General features: G+C 63.2%; 2 protein-coding genes across 3 annotated transcripts; one reads left to right on the top strand and one right to left on the bottom strand.

Moving 5' to 3' along the window:
- Positions 1 to 153: 153 nt before the first annotated feature.
- Positions 154 to 5,323, top strand: LOC310917245 (coiled-coil domain-containing protein 183-like; the record flags this gene model as incomplete). The annotated part of the gene is made up of 14 exons (XM_083875330.1): positions 154 to 238; positions 322 to 443; positions 587 to 658; positions 1,371 to 1,538; positions 1,665 to 1,769; positions 1,923 to 2,030; positions 2,643 to 2,771; positions 2,906 to 2,960; positions 3,044 to 3,144; positions 3,407 to 3,567; positions 3,904 to 4,063; positions 4,184 to 4,303; positions 4,508 to 4,604; positions 5,208 to 5,323. 14 exons carry the CDS (start codon positions 154 to 156, stop codon positions 5,321 to 5,323), a joined length of 1,599 nt encoding a protein of 532 aa, XP_083731456.1.
- Positions 5,324 to 9,280: 3,957 nt separating this feature from the next.
- Positions 9,281 to 21,601, bottom strand: SEPTIN4 (septin 4). Of its 2 annotated transcripts, XM_083875291.1 has the most exons (12): positions 21,550 to 21,601; positions 16,764 to 17,063; positions 16,439 to 16,532; positions 16,240 to 16,326; positions 15,268 to 15,391; positions 14,906 to 15,040; positions 14,709 to 14,826; positions 14,283 to 14,384; positions 13,827 to 13,923; positions 13,557 to 13,719; positions 11,347 to 11,446; positions 9,281 to 11,078 (listed from the first exon to the last, which is right to left on the bottom strand). In XM_083875291.1, exons 1-12 carry the CDS (start codon positions 21,550 to 21,552, stop codon positions 11,019 to 11,021), a joined length of 1,383 nt encoding a protein of 460 aa, XP_083731417.1. In that variant the 5' UTR covers positions 21,553 to 21,601; the 3' UTR covers positions 9,281 to 11,018. The 2 variants fall into 2 exon arrangements, with proteins under 2 accessions (XP_083731417.1, XP_083731418.1); XM_083875292.1 differs by lacking the exons at positions 9,281 to 11,078; positions 11,347 to 11,446 and adding an exon at positions 12,646 to 12,728.
- Between the last annotated feature and the right edge of the window lie 1,109 nt (positions 21,602 to 22,710).

Genomic DNA, 22,710 nt, shown 5'->3' with positions numbered 1-22,710 from the left:
GGCTGAGCAGGAGCCGTGTGGCCGGTGGCAGTTGGCAGTGCCACGGTGACAGTTCCACAGTGGAACCCTGCGGTCACAACGCTGCGGCACCTCCCCGGGGCAGCAGGGCCTTGACCTCTGTCCCACAGGGATCTGGGAATGGTGGGCCAAGGGATGGAGGCACCTGGCAGGACACGGGGCCCCAAGGCCGACCTGAGCCAGCGCAGCCAGGAGCTGAATGTCCTCGTGGGCCTGCAAGGTGCTGCCTTGGGCTGCTCGGGGACGGGGAGGTCACAGCCCCCTCATCCCACGTGGTGCCATTGGCTGCCTGATGTCCCCCAGAGCAGGGCGGGAAGATTTTCGCTCAGTCCTGCGAGGAAAAGCTCCGTCAGGACAGGGAGCTGCTCCCCAGCCTGCAGGCAGCTTTGCAGGAGGATTCCAATATCCTGAAATTTGTCCTGAAGGTACAAGCTGGTCCCTTCTGCTGTACCCTTGCTTAGTGCTGGCCCTGCACCCCCAGCTCCTCCAGGAACTGGCAGCACAGGCCTGCAAAAGGGTGTCATTCCCAGGCTGACAATGAGCATCTCTGTCCCTCCCCTGCCCACAGTATAACAAACTCCCCATTAAGGATGCTTTCGGAGAGGGACAGGAGCTCGTTTCACTCACTGAGAACCTGGAGGTAAGGGCAGGGCCAGGAGCAGGGGCTGCTAGCAGGGGCTGGGGCTCTGGGGACACTGGGAAGAACGTGCACGGCAGAGAGACATGGTGCCAGCACCAGGACAGCCCCTTGGGGCAGTTCTAGAGACACTGGGGTGTTCCCATCTTGGTCCCATGGGTCCTTTTCCACCATGGCACCCATCCATGCAGCCCCTTTGTCCCAGCAGACCTCCTGGCTGTCCCACTCACGTGTCCCTGGCACTGCCTGGGTTCCTACAGGGTCTAGTTGCATCCCTGGCAGAGAAATGCTGTCCCTGCCCTTCACTGTCTGTCCCAAGGTTGTGCCCTGGTTATAAACCCGTGGAGATTGAGGCACTGTGCCCATGGAACTGCCTTTGCCCAGGGGCCTCTTGCAGGGACAGAATGGTGCCGCCACTCTCTGACAACATCCCCATCTGGGCCCTGGTCGATTTTATTGATCCTCAGCCTGCTCCATGTTATGCAGAGCCCCTAAGCCCAGCCCAGCCGTGCCATCAGCAGTTGTCCACCCACCTCTGCCTTACCCCAGCCAGCCCCCAGAGCAAAGCTCTACCGGACCCCATCCTGTCAAACCAGTGACAATATCCTGGAGCAGCATCTCAGTGTCCCCCAGCTCTATCTTACGGGGAGTTTAGTGGGCAGCACACCCTACTCCTGCAGCATCCAGCCTGGAAAATGGTCTCATGCACATCCAGGTGATCATAAAGAAGATTGAGGCCGAAGTCCATAAGCAGGTGAAGGCGTGTGACGTGCTACAGCACCAGCTGAAACAGTGGAGCCAAGCCAGAGATGAGCACCAGAGGCACCTGCAGGAGCTGCAGGATGCTGAGACAGATCCTAAGTGGCAAGAGCCACAGCTGCAGGTACCCAGGAGCTCTTCCTGGTGTGCCAACACCCATGGGGGGCTTTAATCCAGCCTGAACCCCCAGCTGGGCACTAGGCATGGCAGACCTAGTCACCTTGTGTCTTCCCCCCTATGTCTGCCCCAGACCATTCGCCAGCTGGGCAATGACATTGAGAAGATGCTCATGAAAATTCACAGTGGAGAGATTGTCACCAAACTCTACCTGCAGCTGCAGGAGGTCCTGAAGAGGGTGAGCTCCTCCTCACTACCCACCTGCTCTCCCTGCAAAGACATGGGGTGCCCAAGGGGCTGTGTCCCAGGGGACACCCTGCTGGTCCCCTCCGTGCCCTGTCATGGCATGGGGACACCAGTGGGTGACATGCTGTGCCTCCCTGTGTGCCAGGAGCTGGTGTACCTGCCTCAATACTTGAACCTCTTGTGTGGGATGACTGTGATGTACCACGAGGAGCTCACAGCCCAAAATAACCTCAAAGCCAATGATTCCATTAAGGTGAGATAATTTGGGCCCTTTCCCACTCTCCAGCATCCACAGACAGCACCCTGTACCTTGGCCTGAGAGCCTTCAGCAAGGGGCAAAAGAGATGGAGCTGAAGTTGCCCACAGCACCCAGAGGGCTCCATAGGTCCTCCCAGGTCTCCCTCTTGTCCCCTGGGGCTGGGGTCAGCCTGTCTGAAGTACCAGCCATGGTAAAGGCAATGTGTCCCACACCCCAGCCCACCTTGCCAAGCTTCCTTCACAGCCTATTTGCATGGATTTGGGTCACTTTTGACACTGGGCATCCCAGTAGCTCAAATCTCAGATTCATTGAATGGTTTGCATTAGCAGGGACCTTACAGCTTATCTCATTCCAGCCCCCTGCCATGGGCAGGGACACCTTCCACTCTCCCATATTGTTCCAAGCCCTGTCCAACCTGAGCTTGGACACTTCCAGGGATCCAGGGCTAGCCACTGCTCTTCTGGGCAGCCTGTGCCAGGGTGTCACCACCCTCACAGGGAAAAATTTCTTCCTTATCTCAATCTAAACCAGTACTTGAACCTAACAACCAATTTGTAGAAACCTCCAACTAACTTGACAGCAACTCTTCCCTTTGTTTTGCTCCAGAAACTCATGGCCAAGGCAGGACCCCAGGTCCGTGTGGAGAAGCAGCTCAGGGACCAGTCCCTGGCTGAGCAGAAGAAGCACATCGAGAGCCTCCGACGTGAGGAGGAGAGCGAAAGGCAGCAGAGGCAGGTGAGCTGGGAGGGTGGGGCAGGTGATCTGGGAGTGTGGGGCAGGTGATCTGGGGCAGTGGGGCAGGCAGGGCTGGGCACAGGGGGCAGCCCACACTCCTGAACCCCCAGGGGTGACAGTGACTGTCCTTGCAGCAAGCTGTGTCAATGCTCTCTGCAGAGCAGGACCAGAGCTCCTCGGAAACAGTGGGTGAGTGCCTGGCAGGGGGCACGGTGGGGGGGATGTGGGCACAGCCACAAGTATCCTGCCCTGCTCCTTCCCTGCCACCCCAGGTACTGACGTGGAGGCTGCCAAGGCCATGATGGACCGTGAGGCCTTTATGACTGAGAAGATGGAGAAGGCAAAGGCTGCCCTGAAGTGCTCCTCCCTCTGGGTAATGGAAAACTCATCACTTCTAAAACCTGGGGCTGCTGGAGTGCTGGGGAGCTGTGACCTCTCTGCTCCCCCATTTCCCTGTGGAGTTATCTGCTCTCCTCTCCCTAGAGCCCCACAAAGCCCCTCCTTGCAGGCAGGCATGGAGCTGCCCCTCTCCATGACCAGAGACTGCAGAGCTCCATGATGCTGTAACCCTCCTCCCAAGGCCCTGCTTCCAGCAGGAGCACCTTGGACTGAGTCCATGTGTCTCCCCTGGCCAGGACATCCCCAGCACCATCCAGGCCCAGAGGAAATCCCTGGGGAACCTGGAGCAGCACATCGATGCATGCAACGAGAAGAAGGAGGCGCTGAAGAAGACACTAGAGGAGCTGGAGTTGAAGCAGGCTAAATTGAAGTTTGAGCAGCCCATCAGCACCACCAGGTACTGCTGGCCTCACAGCACTTGAACCAACCAGGCCACCACCCTTGGGGGGAACGTGTCCCAACAGGCACCCCGACCTCCACCTCAGTGCAGCCACACTCTCCTTCCACCCCAGGAGGATTTCTGAGCTCCCAGCTCTGCTTCTGGCAGAGCACTCAAAGCTCCCACTGGGGTCCCAGAGCTCCCTTTCTCCTTGCCTGCAATGGGAAGTGCTGCCAAGAGCATGGAGCTTGGGCTGCAGCTGGGGGTAGGGGAACCTGAACAGCTTTTGGAGCAGCTTTGGGGTGGCCCCTGCACCCCTCTGCAGCTGTGTGATATGAGTGTGACTGGCTCCAGGCTGCGGGAAGAAGAGCTGAGGGAGAACCTGAAGCAGGAAGAGACCCGGCTGGAGCAGATGCAAGCCCACATGTTAAATAACCAGAAGCGCCTGATCGAGTTTGAGAACATTGTTGACAACCTGTTCCTCCGTGTGCAGGGCATCGTCATCCCTGGCCAGGTACATCAGGGCACCAGGGGAGCAGGGCCACGCAGGCAGGGCTGCACGGGGACACCTGGCACAGCCACCACTGCCACCAGGGCCTTGCTGTCCCCACCAAGGTGGTTCTGTCTCCCCTAGGAGGACTCTGTTGCGGTGGTGGGGCTGGAGGAGAAGCTGAAGCACTGTGAGCAGAAGCTGAAGTTCCTGAAGGGGAAGGTGGCAGCCCGGCCTGAGGACAGCACTGATGAGCGCAGCGAGGTACGGGGGCTCTGGCCCTCTGTGCCCCTGGGAACGCACAGGTGGCCACCCGACCTATCCTTCCTCAGCAAGGCCACAGGGAAGATCCATGGAGCAGCTCAGCCCTGGATGGCACTGGGCACCCACAGGGTACCTCAAGTGTGGCACCCTTGGGTTGTAACACCCACCTACCCTCCAGCATTTAACCCAGGCTGCCTTTCACAGACCTTTGCCAAGGTCAGGAACCTTCTGGAGAAAAAAACTGCAAGTGAAACACGGAACCTGAAGATTTCCTTCGAGGATGAAGACACTGTGGAAGATGGTAGGAGAGCACAGTGGGGATTTGTCCCACAGTGACTTTTTAGGAGTTCTCGTCTGTCTCCCACTGGCCCAGCAGACACCAGCCCACAAATTGCCTCCAGGTCTTGAGGCTCACCTTGGCTGTTAACAAGACTTCAGACATGGGTAGTGGTTTTAGGCAGGTGAGAAGGAAAGCAGATGGTGGCGTGATAAGCACCAAGTCACTGCAGGAACAAGGAGAAATGTCGGGCAAGAGGGGACACCCTTATCTTCAAAATCACCTGGTTGTGAAGAATAATCAGTGCTTGGTTCTGCCTGTGAGTGCTCCTGGAAGAGGCAAAGAGCTTTTGGCAGATCACCACCTTTGTTTAGCAAAGCAGGAGCTGTGCCCACCACACTGTAGCTCCAGACCTTTATGGGAAGCCCCAGCAGCGCTGGAGATGGGTCACAGTGGTGGCACCACCAGGTCCAAGAGGTCACCCTGGGATGCTGGGATGGAAAAGCCCATGAGGACTCCCTGGGTCCTACAAGTCCGACAAAATGTGCCAGCTCTCCCAGGGACACGGGCACAGCAGAGGTGGCCTCCAGACCGTCCTCAGCCCCTTCTCTCCACTCTCCCCTCCAGACACCTTGGATTTTGAGGAGGAAGACCTTGACTACATCCCTAGCCGGGAGGACATCAAGAAGCAGGGGCTGCAGCTGATCAGAATGAACACCAAACGTCGCAAGAAGAAGCATTGAGAGCCCCAGGCTTGTACCCTTGTACCCTTTTCCAAGCAGGTTTAAAAAATCATATCTTCTTCATTTCTCCCAGTTCTGTGGTAAGGCTGGAACAGGTGATCCTAGGTCATTTCTGTCACTCAGAACAAGTTGGAGTCCATCCTGAGGGGTTCTGAGCTGGGTTTGGAGGTGGAAATGGGCTGGGTTAGGGACAGCTTTAGCCCCTGGAGCAAAGCTGGGACTGGACTGGCCTGGCCTTCTCCCCCTTGGTGCTGTGGGGCCAACACCTTCCTGGGACCTCTGATGCCCCAGGGGCTGGAGCCTGTCTGAGCCAGTGATGGGGAAATGTGGGGAGTGGCTGAGTCCTGTGGGGCCCCTGGGGTGGGTGTCCTCCTGTCCGTGCATGGGAGCAGAAGGGCAGAGCCTACCCGGGAAAGAGAGACCCAAACCTGAGATGAACCCCCAGCCTGGAGCCTCTCCCCTCCCTGCTCCTGCAAATCCTGCCCTGACCTTGGAGCAAGCCCCAGGTGTCACCCTCAGGCTGCAGGAGGCTCTGGCGGTCAGGAATGTCCCGGTTTGACTCAGGACAGCAGAGCTGCTGCTCCGGGGTGGGATCCCCAGTCCTGCTGAGGGGCACAGTCCCGCAGCCCCGGAGGCCACCTTGTCCCCTCTCCTCTCGCGCTGCAAATAGATGGTGCTGTTTCTCCAAGAACAGCCGGCACCGAGGGGCTCTGCCTGTGTTCCTGGACAGAGAGCCAGGACAGAGGCACTCTGTCCCTTTCCACAGGGGAATGTCAGTGTCAGAACAGCCTTTCCCTGCCCGTTCTGCTCAGTCCCCGTGCTTCCTACTGGCATCATCAATTACATCACCACCGAGGGGAGGAACAGCTGCTGCTCCCAAGCCTCTCAGCACTGTTCCTTGGTGGGTCTCGTGGAATGGGCATTATCTTCACAAAATACAGCACAACTTGAGGTTTTCCAGGGAAGCTCCAGAAATAACATCACATGTCAGTAAAGGCATCTGATGGAGCTTCCCAGAATCCACAGACACAGGTGGGCTCTTCTGCAAGTAATTGCATATCCATCTGTTCATGTCATGTTCTCGTGTGCCCACCACAGCCTCACCATCCTCAAAGAGAAGAGTTTCCTCCCAATATCCCATCTATCCCTGCCCTCTGGCAGTGGGAAACCATTCCTGCTTGTCCTGTCCATCCATCCCTTGTCCCAGGTCCCTCTCCAGCTCCCCTGGAGTCCCTTTAGGCGCTGAAAGGGGCTCTGAGCTCTCCCTGGAGCCTTCTCTTCTCCAGGTGAGCCCCCCCAGCTCTCCCAGCCTGAGAAATGTATCAAGCTCTTGGTCTGGTCTTTCCACACTGGCTGGAACTGCGAAGTGTGGGAAACAGCGAAGTGGGGAAAGGGGAACAGCGAAGTGGGAAAAGGCGTGGAAGAGCTGGAGCTGGCTGGAGGCTCCATTTTCTGCAGCCCATTTTCTGGCTGGAAGGTAATTCAGTGGTGTATTAGCTGCCTTTACAGGAAAGGTAGAGCAGCAGCAATGGGGTTTCACTTCTCTGAGTTCCTCTTGACCTGAGCAGCGAATCCAAGACTACCTGCTCCATCAGGAACATCCACTGGATGTGTTCAGACACCACATCCCAAACCCTCATCACAGCTGCCAGGAGAGGGGAAGGGCTGTCACCCCCAGCCAGCAGCTCCCGGGCACGCAGACAGAGCCGGGTGCAATCGGAATGACTGCTCCTGGCTCCCCTGGATCCACAGAGACGGGAATGAGTGCAAAAGGAGTGACTGCTCCTGGCTCCCCTGGATCCGGGAGAGGCGGAGCCGGGAATGGATGTGACAAGTGGAGAAAGAGGTGCGAGAGAAGGGGAAAGAACTGGAGGCAGCGCCTTGGTTTCTGGATTTGAAAAGATGGGAAAAGGTGGGGCTTCAAGGGCTCTCTCAGAGGAAAAAATATCATTAATATATAAGGAACAAATGAATAAGTAGGGAAGGGGAAAGGGAAACAACAGGACTGATGCCACCTGAGATCTCATTAGGTGTCAGGCATGGGTGGCACAGCACAGGAAGAGAGATGAGAGAGATTTCTTTTTCTGCCCTAAGAAACCTTCCTCTGAGCTCAGCTGGAGCTCCAGCATGGATACTGCAACCAGTGCCAGGATTGGTGAGAAACCAAAAATAGGACATTGGGGAATTGCATGGAAGCATTTGCCATGTGGAAATAACAATCTCAGCCTTGGGAAGGCTGGGCTTGAGTGGGTTTGAGGCTTTTTATTTTTAAAGGTGTGATGAAAATCACATGGAATGGAGTCCAGGGAAGGGTGGGCACAGCTGGGGCTGTCACTGGAGCATCAATGCTGGGTTTTATCTTCTGGGAAAAGGGGAACCGGGTAAATCAGCCAGTCTGGGGCCAAAAGCAGAGGCTCTATTGGCTGTTCTGGGGAGGGAGAGGCAGCCAGGGGATCCTTCTTGGAGCTGCAGTGGTGGGATGTGGGAGGTTTGTGTATCCCAGCCTTTGGGAAGAGAGCTGCTTCCAGCCAAGGAAGCACAAACAATTTCCATTCCCATGTTGATAAGAGGGTTCATGGTGGGGGGTTGGCCTGGTGAAGAGCAGGAATTGGCATCAGCCACAATGGAGCTCAGCATCCTGGGCTAAGGAAGGTGGGGCTGAGGCAGTGCTGGTAAAGGAGGGAAGGACCCCAAGGAGGTGAGGTCCATGCTCTGACCCTCAGCAAGGGGAGAAGTGGCTGCAGCAGAGCAGGGGGTGGGGCTGACAGGTCCCACAAGGCAGCCTTCCTCCACAGCAGAGACCATGGACCACCTCAGATCATTTTAGTGGCCCTCTCTGGGCCTGCTCTACCAGTTCCATGTCTGTGCTGGGATGAGCTGGAGGCAGAGGGGTCTCAGGAAAGCAGAGCAGAGGGGGAAGCATCCCCTCCCTCCCCTGCTGCCCACTCAGGTGGGATGAGCCCAGGACACACTTGGCTTCCTGGGCTGTCATTGCCCATGGCCAGGTCATGTCCCATTTGTCACCCACCAGAACCCTCAATTCTCCACAGTGACATTCATACAGCCAGCCAGCCATCCCTCCCTCCCTCCATCACCCCCCTCCAGTCTGTGCTGGCCCTTGGGATGGCCCTGTCCCTGACCCTGCACTCAGCTGGGCTGGATCAGCCCAAGGGCTCTGTGGGGAGAGAGGGAGGGGATGCAGAAGCAGGGATGGGGTGTTGGGGTGCAGGGTGGAATAATGGGGTGCAGGTGGATGATGCCCACTGGGAAGGAGCTGGAGTTGCAGCCCATCCATCCCTGTGCTACTCTGCCCACCTCTCCTGCTCCTCCACCCCAGCAGCTTCTGGGGAACCCAAACTGGGGTGACTGGGCACAGGGACAGGTGGTGTGTACTGGCAGGGCTCCCCCACAGCAGGGGGCACAAGGGTGCCCAGGGGCAGCACATGGAGGGCAATTCCATCCCCTGCTCAGGCTCTGCCCTCCCCACTCCCATCCCAGCCCACTTCAGAAGCGCACAGCACTTTAAGGCATGTGAGAGGGGGAGACCCATTCCTTGTGCCCCCTCATCCCAGAGTTGGATCCCAAGGGGCTCTCCCACCACATCTCAAGCTGGGTGTTCCTGTGAGTGCAGCACAACCCCCTCCCAATATCCATTTTGAGCCTTTTCCAAGGGGACAGGAACTGGGATCAAGAGGTCACAGGGTGGGCCACTACTAGCCTCAGAACGTGGGATGTCCAGGGATGTGGGATGACCAGGGCGGTGGGATGTCCAGGGCCATGGGATGACTAGGGATGTGGGATGCCAAGGGCCATGGGATGACCAGGGATGTGGGATGCCCAGGGCCGTGGGATGACCAGGGATGTGGGATGCCCAGGGCCGTGGGATGCCCGGGGCCACGGGGTGCCCCATTTGGTGGAAGCCACACTGGGTTGCAGACAAGCCAGGTCAGCCATATTTATTGAGAACGGTTGTGGAGGGATAAAAATATTTCCACTACTCTATAAGAATTTATAAACCTATACTCTCTGATCCGTTAATAAACGCCTCTAGGACTGTCATGCCAGGGAGGGGCTTCTGTAAGAAAATAGCGAGATTAAAAAAAGGAAAGCACTAAATATTCCCTGCGGGGCCCTGCCCAAGAGGGCCCTGCCCAAGGGGGCCACTGGATCCCCACTGGCACAGGGACATGGGGGGCACATGCCAGATGCTGCCCTGGCACCCTGCAGCCCCCACCCCCGAGCCCCAGCCAGTCCCCTCCAGCCACACCCCACCCAGCTCGGGGGACAGGACACATCCCCAGGCCAGCAAGCTCCCAGTGATTCCACTGCTACCACTGCTCCCAGTGATCTCACCATCCCCAGTGATCCCACTGCTCCCAATCCTGCCTGCATCCTCACCATCCCCCGTGGGCTTTCCCATACCGAGGAGAGGTTTGGATCCATCTCCCCAGGGATGCTGTGAGAGGTGCCCAGGGCTCACCCTGGGGACACACAGTCGGGCTTTGCAGGAAGCAACACACCTGGGGACATCCTTGGGGACACAGGGACACTACACAGAGCCCTGCAGAGTGGTGACATGGCTGGGGACATCCTGGGGGGACACAGGGATGCAACATCTCTCTATGGGAAAGCAAGACACATGGGGGCAGTCTTGGGGGGGACAAGCTGCAGTGCTCTGTTAGGGCAGCAGCACCAACCAGGACGTGGTGGGGAACATGGGGACACCACGGGGGACATGGGGACACGCAGCAGTGCTTTGCTGCAAAGCAACATGGATGGGGCTATCCTTGGAGAATACACAGGGCTTCTGTGCCAAGAAGCAGCAGGGACAGGGACATCCTGGACACGCAGGGACACCACAGACAAGCAAGTGGCAGCAGGGGCCAAAATTCCAGCCAGGGCTGGTGCTGTTGCCATGGGGTGAGAGGTGCCACGGGCACAGGTCACTCATTATTGCTTTACAGGGCCAACATCATGGGGGGCTGAGGGTGCCCAGCCTCTGACTCGTGGTTCAAGGGATTTTCCCTGGGGACATTGATTCCCCACTGCTCCCCGTGCCACAGCCCTGCTGTCACTCAGTGGGGATAGGGTGAGGACACAGGCTGGACACTGACAAGCTTCAGTCCCCAGCACTGCTGTTGACATGGCAGCTGTCCCTCTGACCCCTCTGTCCCCTGTGGTCCCCAGGAGCTGCTGTCCCTCCTTGCCAGCCAAGGCCAGGGGAACAGCCCTGGTCCCCACAGGGGGGCAGCTGGGGCCTTTGGGGGGCTGCCACCAGTGCCTCCCTTTCCTCTTCCCTTAAGCCAGGGCCAAGCTGAGCATAAAGGCTGTAAAGCAGGGAGGCCGGGGTGACACGGGGACAAGGGACACGCTGTGGAGACCAGGCTGGCCAGGTCCCTCCCCAGAGCTGTGGAGAAACGGGAAACCAAAGCTTAGGGGGCCAAGATGTTCCCAGTGAGGTGGGGGGGAACCAGAGCAGGGGACCCCGGGTCGGGTGCCCTGTCCCCTCGCTGTCCCCTCGTGTCCCCGCAGGCGCTGGGCGGTTGGATAAGGCGATGCCGCAGCTTCAGGTGGTGGGCGGGTGTCGGTACCGAGTCTGGCAGCGGGGCCGGGCGGGTGGAGCGTGATGTAAACATTTCTGATCGGGGCCAGGAGGAGGACGAGGAGGAGGAGGAGGAGAAGGAGGAGGGACGGGCTAGTGCGAGTCCTTCATCTGCTTCTGGATCTTCTGGAGCATCTCCTGCATCCGCCGGAGCTGGAAGGGAGCAGAACGCGATGGGGGACGGTGCCAAGCCCCAGGCACGCAGCTCCCGTGCCAATGGGGCTGGTGCTGAGCATGGCACACACACTGAGATCGCCAAGAGCCGGGGAGGGGGGAGCCCCTGAATGCACCTCCAGCCCCTGCCGGCTGGAGCAGCAGCTGCCGGCACGCTGCAGGAAGGGCGGCTCCTGACGGCTGTGCCATCGCCGGGGCTGCAGGGAGCGGGGACGGGGCTGGGGGGCTCAGCCCAGCCCGCACTCACCTCCTCATCCTTCTCCCGGATGAGCTTCTCCGTCTCCACGTCCGGCACCGGGGGGATCACGGGGATGGGGAAGTCTGTCCCGCTTTCCCGGGTCAGCTTGCTGTGGACAGAGAGAGGAGGTGAGGGTGCTGCCCCAGACCCCCGGGGACGTTCCTCCGTGGATGCCCCAACCCCTGCAGGTCCCCAGCACCTCCTGCACAGCCCCTAGGCCTTGTGGCCACCATCAGAGTGGCTTTTTCCAGCCCTCAGCACCACCAGCCTGCCAGCCATCAGCCAAGGCGGGCCCAGGGACTTCCTCCACACCCGCCCATTTTGGGGAGAATCCCACTGTGCTTGGGCTCTCTTGGGCCAGTATTTTCCCTGCTGCTTTAAAACATCAAAACCTCGGCATCTCCCCTCTGTCCCCTGGTGTCAGGATGAGCTCTCCGGGCACTCCACGGCCCTGCCAGCCCCAAGGATGCTCCCCAGCCTTTTCGCGAGCTCTGCCGCCACTCAAGCCCACTCCTGCCGGGGAGAGCCGCGAGCATCCCCCCGGGGCCAGGGCACCGCGCAGGGCCGGGGCCAGCCCGGTCAATGCTCGTCCCACGCCCGCGGCACTGGGAGGGACCGGCTCTCCCAGCCGTCCCCGTGCACGCCACGTGCCACCCCGGCGGGTGACAAGCGGGTAGGGTCGTGTGCTGCCACGTGCCACCGCCACAGGGTGCTCCGGGCGGAGGGGTGATGGACACGGCTGCGGCACGGGCAGGACAGGACAGGGCAGAACAGGACAGGGCAGGACAGGACAGGGCAGGACATCCCCGCCCCGCGGGGTCCCGCTGTGCCGGGGGCCAGGCTTTGGCCGCCTCGGGAGCCGCTTTGGAAGACGCTGCCGTTGTCTCGGCTCTCCCCGTGGGGGATGTGAGGAGCACGCGGAGCTCCTGACAGCCCTGGCAGCGACACCAGGCTGGGGCCGGGCACCAGCAGGAGGGTGAGCAGCAAAGGCTCTCAGCACCCCGAAATCGCATCCCCGGGAGGGCAGCACGACCAGGGGACCCTTCCCTCGGGCAGCCTCGGGGGCTCACTTAGTGCCACCGAACAGTGACACATCCCCCAGAGCTGGGCGAAGCGGGGTGACACCAGCAGCACACGGCGTCCCTTGGCAGAGCAGCCTGTGCGGGACCCGAGGGGGTGGCCCCGGAGCCAGCTCGCCCCGAGGACGGCTGCCTGGCCCTTGCACGGCCACAGAAGGACCAAGACAGTGTTGGGTACCAACAAGCACTTTATAGAGGGGCCAGAGGGTGGCAGAGGGTGGCAGGGGGTGGCAGGGGGTGGCAGGGGGGCTGGTCCCGGCTCAGTCGGTGGAGCAGTTCCCGCAGCACAGCCTCAGCACGGAGGGATGGCTCCTGCCCCGGGGCACACAGGGAGAGACACTGAGAGGTGCCTAGAGAGGTGCCTGTAGCCGCAGGCGCGGATCCAGCCCCCCGGGAGCCACAGAGCCTCCACTCGCTCCCACGCTGCTCCAACCCGCGGCTGGAGGGTCCCATCGGGGACCCTGCTTGGGGGGCTCCCTCAGCACCTCGGGGTGGCTGAAGTGGATGTAGGTGCCATGAATTTGGCTGATCCGCGAGCAAAGCCCCAGCACCGGCTTTTGTCGGGCTCCTGCTCTGGTGCTGGAGCCTGCAGGGATGCAAGGGCCCCCTCCCTGCTGGACCATCCCCCCACAGCCAGCCCCAGGGGGATGCAGGATCCCTCTCAGTGCTGAAGCATCCCCCAAGACACACCCAGCCCAGAGGGGACACGCGGTCCCCTTTGCTGCCAGAGCACACTCCTGGCCCCCAGCCCTGGGGGCACATGGGGTCTACCTCACTTCTGGAACACATCCCTCAAAACAGCTCTGGGGGAGATGCAGGGTCCCTCTTGCGACCAGAGCATCCCCCCAGGCACCCCGGGGTCACAGAGTGCCCCTCACTGCTGGAGTATTCCAGCTAAGGCAGACCCAGCCTGGGGGGATGCAGGGCCCCCTCACTGCTGGAGCATCCCCCTCCCAGGCACTCCTGGCCCCAGGACACAGGAGAGGCCCCTCACCACACTGGGGCTCCCCAGCACAGCTCCAGGGCTCCTGGCACGGACCCTCGCACAGCCCTGCCCCGCCGACACCGCCCCTTGCAGTGTGTGGGGTCCCCCCAAAGAGAGGAGCCCCCCGGCCCGGCCCGGCCCAGCCCAGCCCGTACTTGCGGTTGCGCTCCTTGACCACCATGCGGGTCATGCTCTGGATGCACTGCGTGCGGTAGTTCTCGTAGTGCGTCTCCCGCGTCACGTCCTTCAGGTCCTGCATGTGCGTCCTCACCAGCATCGTCCGCAGCTTCACGAAGTCGCAGTGGGACGGGTTCTCCACTGTGGGGGAGGCAGGGTCAGGCCTGTCCCCAGCCCCGGGGCCACGATGGGCACATCGTGTCCCCGTCCCCAAAGGCCGGGGGCTGCCAGGGCCAGCCCAGCCTTACCTTCCACGATGCCCCAGGGATAGAGGCGCCCGCGGACGCGCCGGCCCTTGGCCTCCACCACCGTGTTGCTGCCGATGACGGCAAAGGGGATGCTCTCCTGTAAGGGTGTGGGGGGTCAGCAGGGTCCTGCCGTGACCTGCCAGGACCCACATCCCTTCACGTGCCCTCCTCAGGTACCATTTGCCAGGATATGCCAAAGGCCCAGCTGTGGAGCGCCCCAGTGGGACAGCAGAGGTCATGTCATGGGTTTCTTCACCCAAGCCCCATCCCACAAAGCTGCAGGTGTCACCCGTGGGAACTTGGTGACGTGTCTGGGTAATGAGATATGTGCCAGCCCCTCCATGTTGGAGAGCTTGCATGGCCCCAGAGAGTCCTGCAGGTCACCCCAGGGTGATGTGTCCTCCTGGCCACGGGGCTCTGCCCCTCCAGTGATGGAACTAGAGGAGCCAGACCCACCTTCAGTGCCTGGTCCTGCAGCTTGAACTCCTCATCCTCGTCTGAGTCACACTCAGGGAATTGGTAGATGCGGATGCCATAGTGGTCAATCTCCTCCCGGATCTGGAGACAAAGACCCCCTGAGGGCAGGGCTCCGGCCTCAAGAGGGGCTTGGGAGGCACCACACAGGGCCAATGGCCTCCAAAAGCCTGTTCCCCCTGACCAGATGTCATAGACATCCCCCAGTCCTTCCAACCCCCAGCTGAGCCCTGGCAGATGTGTCTTTGGTGGCCATGGAGACCATGGTGGCCATGGTCCTCTACAGCACTTCAAGTCTGGAAAATGCTCCAGGGCAAATTCCAGGCAGGAGATGGATGGACACCCCAGGGCACCCCTATGCCCAGAGACCTGCTGGGACAGCTCCCAGCTGGCCCACCTCCCCCTCACCTTGTTCTTCATGCGCTCCACCTCGGCAGGGGTCAGGGTGTCAGCCTTGGCCAGCACAGGCACAATGTTCACGCGCTGGTGCAGAGCTCTCATGAACTCCACGTCCAGGGGCCGCAGCCTGCGGGGGGAGCCCCGTGAGCCCCGTCCCACTGAGCCCCTGCCCAGCCCCCCAGCAGCACGGGCAGGGCTGCCCCTACCCGTGGCCAAAGGGCGAAATGAAGTAGATGCAGCAGTGCACTCGGTTGTCCTGGATGTTTTTCCGGTTGAGGCCACTTTCGTCACGGAAATACTGCTCGAACTGCTGGTCGATGTAGTCGGCCACTGGCTTCCAGCTGCAGGGACAGCAAGATGACACTGAGTCAGTCCTCTGTGGCCCACCCCCCCTCCCCCCCCACTCTCTGTGGACCCCCAGCTCAACACCTCCCATGGCTCAGCACCTCAGCCCAGTGAGCCATGGGCATCCCACCCACCACGGGGTGTCTGCCCTGGGAAGACCCCTGCCTCATGGCACCCATCATCCTGCCCGCCCTGGGGACAGTTCCCACCCCATGGCACTCACCACTCGGTGTTGTTGACAGCGTCCCCAAAGCCTGGCGTGTCCACGATGGTCAGGCGCAGCTTGACCCCCTTCTCCTCGATATCCACCACGTGTTTGGTGATCTCCACTGTCTGCGTGATGCGCTCTGTGAGACGGACAGGTGTCACCGGGGTGGACATCAGGGAGGGTGGAGGTGACATGGGGACATGCTGCAACCCCTGGGTGTCATCCCCCACCCTGGGGGCTTGGTGACCCAGCTGGATCAGCCCTGACACACGCCATGCTCCAGCCCAGGAGTGGATGCTCCATGCTGTGGTCCCCATATCCCCATGGACGTGCACCCATCCCTCGGTGGCTGTGTCACTGCCACCCCAGGACCACAGCTCAGGCAGCAGAGGGGTCTGCTGGGGCCGGGCCTTGCTGCAGGAGCATTTCAGGTGACACCACAGCTCCAGATTGCACATGCCCCTTCACCCCAGGACTCTCCATGTCCCTCCATCTCCAAGGATGCTCCTACTGCATTGTGTGTTTTGGCTTTCTCTCCAAGCAATGGAAACAAATCAAACAAACCCCTCTAACTCCTGGGGATTTAGGCAAGTTTTGGCCATTTTAATTTAAGAACTGGCTGCAGCTGAACTGGCACTGTGCCCCAGGCCCTGACTGTCCCCAGCCTCCCAGAAATGCTGAAGGTCCAGCCAATCCCCAACAAGACAGGGCTTGTTTTTCCTGTGGAAAAAAAGTCCCAGTGGGGGATCCCCATCCTGTTCAGGGGGGTCCCCACTGCCTGGGAGCAGTCCCCACTGCCAGTGGGCAGCTGACAACACAACACAACACAACACAACACAACACAACACAACACAACACAACACATATCATTTCAGAAGAGCCTGGCTGGGCAGGGAGAGCGGCTGCAGCCCCCAGTAGCGTCCCTGGGCTCTGCCACTGCCCAGGTCACCCAGGACGCCCCTCTGCGCCATGAGTGTCCCCCCTGACCTTCAGCATTGAGCAGCTTGCGGTCCCTGTACATGTCCGTCAGGAAGAGGCTGTTGACCAGGGTGGACTTGCCCAGCCCAGATTCCCCTGAGAAAGCAGGACAAAGATGAGGGGGGGCAGCCGGTATCCCCCTCCCCAGTCCAGGGTGTTTGGGATCCCGAGTGGGGTGAGCACCCCCAGGCCGGCTGGGCCCCCGTACCTGCCACCATGAGGGTGAAGTCGAAGCCCTTCTTCACCGACTTGCGATGCACCTGGTTGGGCAGCGTGGCAAAGCCCACGTACTCCTTGTCGTCCTGCAGAGGGCAGAGGGGACATGGGACAAGGACACCACCTGCCCACCTCCTACCTTGGAAAGCCCCCCCCCCATTCCTCTTGCCCGCAAAGAGATTCTCAGGGTTGGGGTTTCAGGGGATGAGGCCATGCCTGCCAGAAGCCTTTGTGTTCACGAGATGAAAACATCCTCCATCCCGCAGCCCCTTGCCCCACGTGTGTGTCCCCCCCTTCCCCACGGACACGTCCTGCACCTCGGAGGAGTCGTAGGGGTCCAGCTGCCCCCAGGGGCTCCGCGGGCGGTTGGGGCTGGGGGGCGGGGGGGCGGCGATGTGCTGCTGGAAATCCGGGGGCCGAGAGCGGGAGAAGATCCTGGCGTCCCTCTCATCATTGCCTTCCTCTGGGGGGACCCTGGCCGCGCTGCCTAGGGGGTGGCCAGGCTCCCGCCGGCCCTCCGGGGCCTCCACCTTCCTGGAGCTGTCAGCTGGTGGGCAATCCCGCAGGAACTGGGTCAGCTCAGCCTCATCCGAGTCCTCCTTCAGGAAGCGCTTTATCTGGGAACCAAGGGAGGAGATGACACCGGTGGTGGCAATGCCAGACCGAGATGGCAGCACCCAGCTCAGCCCCACAAGCCCCGAGCCGCTGCAGACAGACACACGCAGCCTAAAGGTGGCAGGGATGGGAGGAGAGACGGGACACGGCCACCCCAGGGGACCAGCCACCACCCTGGGGACAGCCACGGGGACAGCCATGGGGGTGGCAGTGGGGACAGCCGTGATCCCTTGCACCTCGGGCGCTTACGACTTGCGGTGTGGGGCCGGCAGGCAGCTCCTGGCACTCGGGGGACGGGGCTGGGCACAGTTCCCCCTGGGCACCCCGCCGCTCCTCGGGCTCTTCTGGGGCAGCCAGGACCCCCCTGTGCCCCATGGCCTGCCAGGAGGACAAGGAGGGGGACGGGAGGAAGCAAAGACACCGAGAAGAGATGAAGAGCGTTTGGGGAGTGACCCGAGCGGGGCTGCAGCCAGGGGAAGGCAGACGGTGGGCGGGGGTCCCCTGGTGCCCGTTATCGCCGCCCGTTCACGGGGTGTCAGCGCGGGCGGTGGCACAAGGAACTCCTGTCCCCGCCGTCCCAGGAGACAGCAGGCCAGGGGACCCGGGCGACAGACACGACCGGGACCCCGGCGCCTCCTTCCCCCGGGTCTGTCCGTCCCGGAGGGGGCGCGGGCAGCAGCCCTGGGCAGGGCCCGGGGGGACAGAGACAGCCGCCCCCAGCTGCCGCCTCGTGGGGTGGCGGGGCTGGGACAGGGGACGGGGACGGCGGGATCGGGATGGCTCCGCATCCTGTTTACAAGCGCTGGCGGGAGGCGGCGCGTTCCCAAGGGCACGTCCGGCAGCGGCTCCCGTGGGACCGAGCCCTGCTGCCAGCGGGCATCACCGTCCCCAGGGGCTCAAGGAACTGCCGGGGAACCCCGGCCCCACGGGCAGTGAGACCCCAGCCGAGAGGCACGCAGGGGCCGGGGAGCCCGTGGCCCTGCAGGCTCCCAGGTGTGGTCAGGGCCCCCCCAGAGCGGCACTGGAGGAGAGGTCCCTCCGTGTCCCCGCTGGCTGGCGGGGCGGGCGGCGGTGCCGGCGGCGAGGCGAGATGCGCGGAGTTAGCGGGCTGGAAACAAGGTCAGGGCGCTCCCCGGCTGAGCGCTCCGCACGGCCGGCCCCGCTCCCGCTGCCCCCGCGGCCACAGCGCGGGGACACGGGGCCAGCCTGGGGGACAGCAGGTGACCCACGGCGGGGGCTGCGGGACCCCCGCGCTCCCCTCTGCCCCAGCAGGTCCCGAGTGCTCGGCGGCTCCGTGTGACCGCAGCATCCTCTTCCTCACCGCCCTTCACCTGGGGGCCTCAGCGCCGGCCCCCAGCACACACAGCCTGGCCGGGGACACTCGGGGACGGGAGGTGATGCCACCACCGGCGGCGAGCGCTTCCAGCCCTGCTGCCGCTCCATTTCCCGGGGCTCCAGCCCTTTGAGGCTCCAGCCTTTTGGGGCTCGCCCTCGTCCCCCACCCCCGGGCGATGACCCCGGCAATGCCGCGGCACTGAGGTTTGCACCTCATCCTTGGGGTTCCTGCAGCAAGTGCGGCCCCCGGCAGGGCTGTCCCAAGGACAGAGGACCAGCCCGTGCCCCCAGCCCAGCCCCTCTGCCCCCTCTCTGGCCGCGCCGGGGACGGGCGCTGCCCCCGTACCTCTTGTCCCGCCTGCAGCTCGGGGCAGGTGGCCATGGCACAGCCGCTGTCGCCCGTGGCCAGCAGAAGATGCCGAGCGGCACCGGCTGCACCGAGGGCTGGGGAGCGGCATTAGCATAACTCCACCCTGGGCAGGCCCCGCCGGTGGCCCGCGGCACCCGGGAGCCAGGCACGGCCCCTGCGAGGGGCACGGCCGGGGAGAGGGACCCCCGGGCAGAGCCAGGCCCAGCCCCTGCCCGGCTGTGCAGATTTCAGGGACCAGCCAGCGTTGGCCAAGGGAGATCCCGGGTGGGCTGCAGGATCACCACCAGCAGCCCCAGCACCCCTGGGCTGAACACACAGATTGGCTACAGCCCAGGAGGACACTCAGTCCTTGGAAACACCTCTGTCCCAGGATAAAACCCGTCTCCATCCTGGGATGAAACTCCCTCCGTCCCGGGACAAAGTGCCCCTCCATCCCAGTGCCCACCACGTCCTCTCCCGCACCCCAGCAGGGTTCCACGGCCTCTTGGAGGTCAGAAACCCCGTTTTCCTACACTTTTGCACCCAACAGTTAAAGCTTCCCCGTGCGGCTCCGAGCTTTTGCCCGACCTGAGCCTGGCTTGGAAGGATCCAGCCCTGCACTGGGACGGTGCCCACCACAGGAATCCCAGGGAGAAGCTCCAGCATTCCTGCCTCGGCTCATCTCCGGGAGACGAAGGGTTACCAGTGCCCCAGGAGGAGCCGTGGGTGGCAGTCAGGGTTCCCCAGCTGTCACTTCGGGGTCACCAGGGACGGTGATTCACCTTGATGTGTGTCGAGATGCATCAGAGCAGCTCAGGCGCGATCCCGGGTCCCGAGCCGCACTCCCGGCAGGAGCGGGGGGGGATTTACGGCAGCGAGAGCCCGGGGCTGTGCTGGTGCCCCCGTAAGCAGATTACACACGCGGCTGAGTGCGAGCCGGCCTCACACCCGGGCTGCCAGCGGCCCCGCAGCCCCAGCGAGGGCCACACACGCCGCCCCGTCCCCGCCTGTCACTCTGCATCGCCCCGTCCCCGCGCGGTGACAGCCCGAGGGGACACCGGGCAAAGCCTGACCTGGGAAAGCCACCGGCCGCCCCTGAGCGTCGTTCCACGGGTACCGCGTTCCCACGGGAGGTGTTTTCCCAGCCTGCTCCTGCAGGGAAAGGAAGGGGACACCCTGGCGAGGTCCCCATGCCGGGCTGACAGGCGTTCCCGAGCCCTCTAAAGGTGACACCCAGGACGCCACCTCACTATGGCTGAGCATCCCGGGCACAAGCGCTGTCCCAAAGGCACGAAGCCCACCCAGGACAGGCCCCAGGGAAGCCCAGCGCTGCCGGGACCAGGCCGGCTCGTTCCCAGGGAGACAGAACCCGGACTGTGTCGGCTCTGGATGGATGCGCGGGATGCTCCCGACGGGGAATTGGGGTACGCCCAGCTCTGCCATCCCACCCATCGCAGCATTCCAGATGGGAAACCGAGTCTCCCGGCAGCTGCGAGAGGAGCAGGGTGCTGGGCACCCTAAGGACGGGGACAGGCTGAGCTGTGGGTCCCGGCTCAGGGCAGGGGGCACCACCAGGCAGGTGAGCACCACCGGGGGATGAGGGCCACAGCCCCTGGTGCAGCAGCTCCAGTCCCTCTCCTGCAGGGAATCCTCCAGCTTGAAGGACCTGTGAGACCCCAGGATGGGACCATGGGCAGTGACTCCCTGGGAGCCGAGACATGACAGCGAGGCCAGTCCTGGAAAGCAGACAGCACCTCAGCACCTGGGGCTGGGCAAGTCCTGACCCTCCCAGAGCCGGGAGCAGAGCTCGGGGAGGAACCGGTGCTGGTGCTGCTCCTCCAGGCCAGCTGGGAACCGCTCTGGGGACACAGGAATGTGGCACCGGTAGCAGGAGCACCGGCTGTGCCTCTGCGGGCCCTTCTGGAGCGCCTCCAGCCCCCGCTGACCCCACGGGCAGGGGGAGGGAGCCCAGCCGTGACTGCTGTCCCCCAGCGATGTTCCCAAGGCTGATGTGCGCATCCCAAAGGCACAGTCCGGAGCCTGCCGGGAAAGCGCTCCGTTGCGACACGCTCCGCCGGCCGCCCTCCTCTGCTTTCGCTGCGTCCGGCCCCGAAAGAATGTGCCGGGCCGGTTCCCACGGCGGTGCCGGGGCAGCGCGCCCGCGGCGCTCCCGCCAAGGCCACTTGTCCCCGCGGCCACCAGCCGGTGCCACGCGAGCTCCGTCCTCATCCCCAGCCCGGACACAGCCCCAGGTCCCCGCGGGGACACGGCCCGGCCGAGCGGCTCCTGGGGACCCGCCACCACCGCGGAGGAGCGAGACACAACGGGAAATGCGGAACGAGCCGCCGCGGGCTCCGGACCTCGCCGGTGAGCGCAGAGACGGCTCCGCGAGTGTGACGGTCCCGGCCGGGGACACGGCCAGGCTGGCAGCGCCACCGGCGCCCGGGGCCGGGGACGTGCCAAGAGCCGGGGAGCGATGCTCGGCACGGAGCCCCCGCTGCCCACGCACGGACACCCGCGGGGGGAGCGCAGGACCAGGGGACGCGCAGGTAACTCTCCCGAGCGCTGCCCTCCGGCTGCCCCGCTGAGGGCCCGGTGCCTCCCCCGCCTCCCCCGGGCCCGCCGCCCCCGGGGCCGGGCAGGTGCTGCCCCGCCGGCCGAGCCCCCCCGCGCTCCGCTGCGGCACCGCCGGCCCGGCCCGGCCCGCTCCGCCCCCGCACCGTCACCTTCACCGAGGGCAGCGGCAGCGGGCCCGGGCCGCGGTGCGGGGCCGTGCGGGGCAGCCCGGCCCGGGCCGGCCTTACCATGGCTGCGGCGCCGGGCGCCGTCCGGGAGCGGCGGCTGCCGATGGGCACGGCCGGGCCCCGCCGCGGATTAGCAGAAATAGCAGCGGCGGCGGCGGGGGCGGCCCCGGGGCGGGGCGGGCGGGCGGGGCGGCCCTTCGGCATCACCGACAGCGGCACCGGGCACCGGCACCGGCAACAGCGCCCGGCATCGCGGACCGCGCACGGGAACCGGCAGCGGCACCTGCATTCACCGCCCGCACCGGGCCCGAGCAATGCACACCGGGCACCGGCACCGGGCTCGAGCAATGCACACCGGGCACCGGCACCGGCACCGGGCCCGAGCAACGCACATCGGGCATTGACACCGGGAGCAGACACCGCACACCGGGCACTGGCACCACGCACGGGGCACCAGCACCGGGCACCGCACATCAGCATCCGGCCTTGGCATTCGGCATCAACACGTGGCACCGGCCCCAGGCACTGACTTTGGCAGCTGGCACCCGGCACTGGACACCGGGCACTGGAGCTGCACAGTGGCACGGGGTGGTGGCACAGGGCTCCACCATCCGCACTGTGGCACCAGCAGCAGGAACGAGACACTGCAGCAGGGACAGAGCAGCAGTACCAGGGACAGGGCACAGGCAGGGCACCAGTACTGGGTGCAGGGCATTGGCAGGGCCAAGGTGCAGGCAATGGGTACAAGGCTCCAGCACCAGTTACTGGTGCAGGTGAGAGGGAATGTCCCCTGTGACAGCGAGTGACCTCCTGGCAGTGTCACCAGCACCGGGCATTGGCCTTCAGGTACCACGTGCTGCGCAGGAGGCCTTGGGCTGCACACCAGCCACTGGCTCTTGGGAGCACTGGGCACCACCTAGGGGGTGTTGGGTTCTGGGAAAACACCCCAGCACCGCACATCCCACATCAGCTGCTGGGTACCAGGGACTGGAGACTGCACTGGGCACAGGTCACCGAATCCCAGTCTCCCAGTGCTCCCTCTGCAAAATCCCAGCCTGCCTATCCGTCTCAAAGCCCTTCCCGGGGCTGCTGCTGAGCCCTCCTGCCGCTGGCTGCTGGGCTGGCAAAGGGGCTCAGACACCCGGCTGGCCGTGCCCCCGTCCCCATCCCCACCCCCAGCCAAGCTCAGGGACGGCAGTGCCTTCCCGGGATGCCCCAGGC

Source organism: Zosterops lateralis (genome assembly GCF_965231275.1).
Source record: "Zosterops lateralis genome assembly, chromosome: 19".
NCBI classification, from domain to species: Eukaryota; Metazoa; Chordata; class Aves; order Passeriformes; family Zosteropidae; genus Zosterops; species Zosterops lateralis.
The sequence above is the reverse complement of the archived record's forward strand: the minus strand, read 5'-3'. Positions and strand labels throughout refer to the sequence as shown.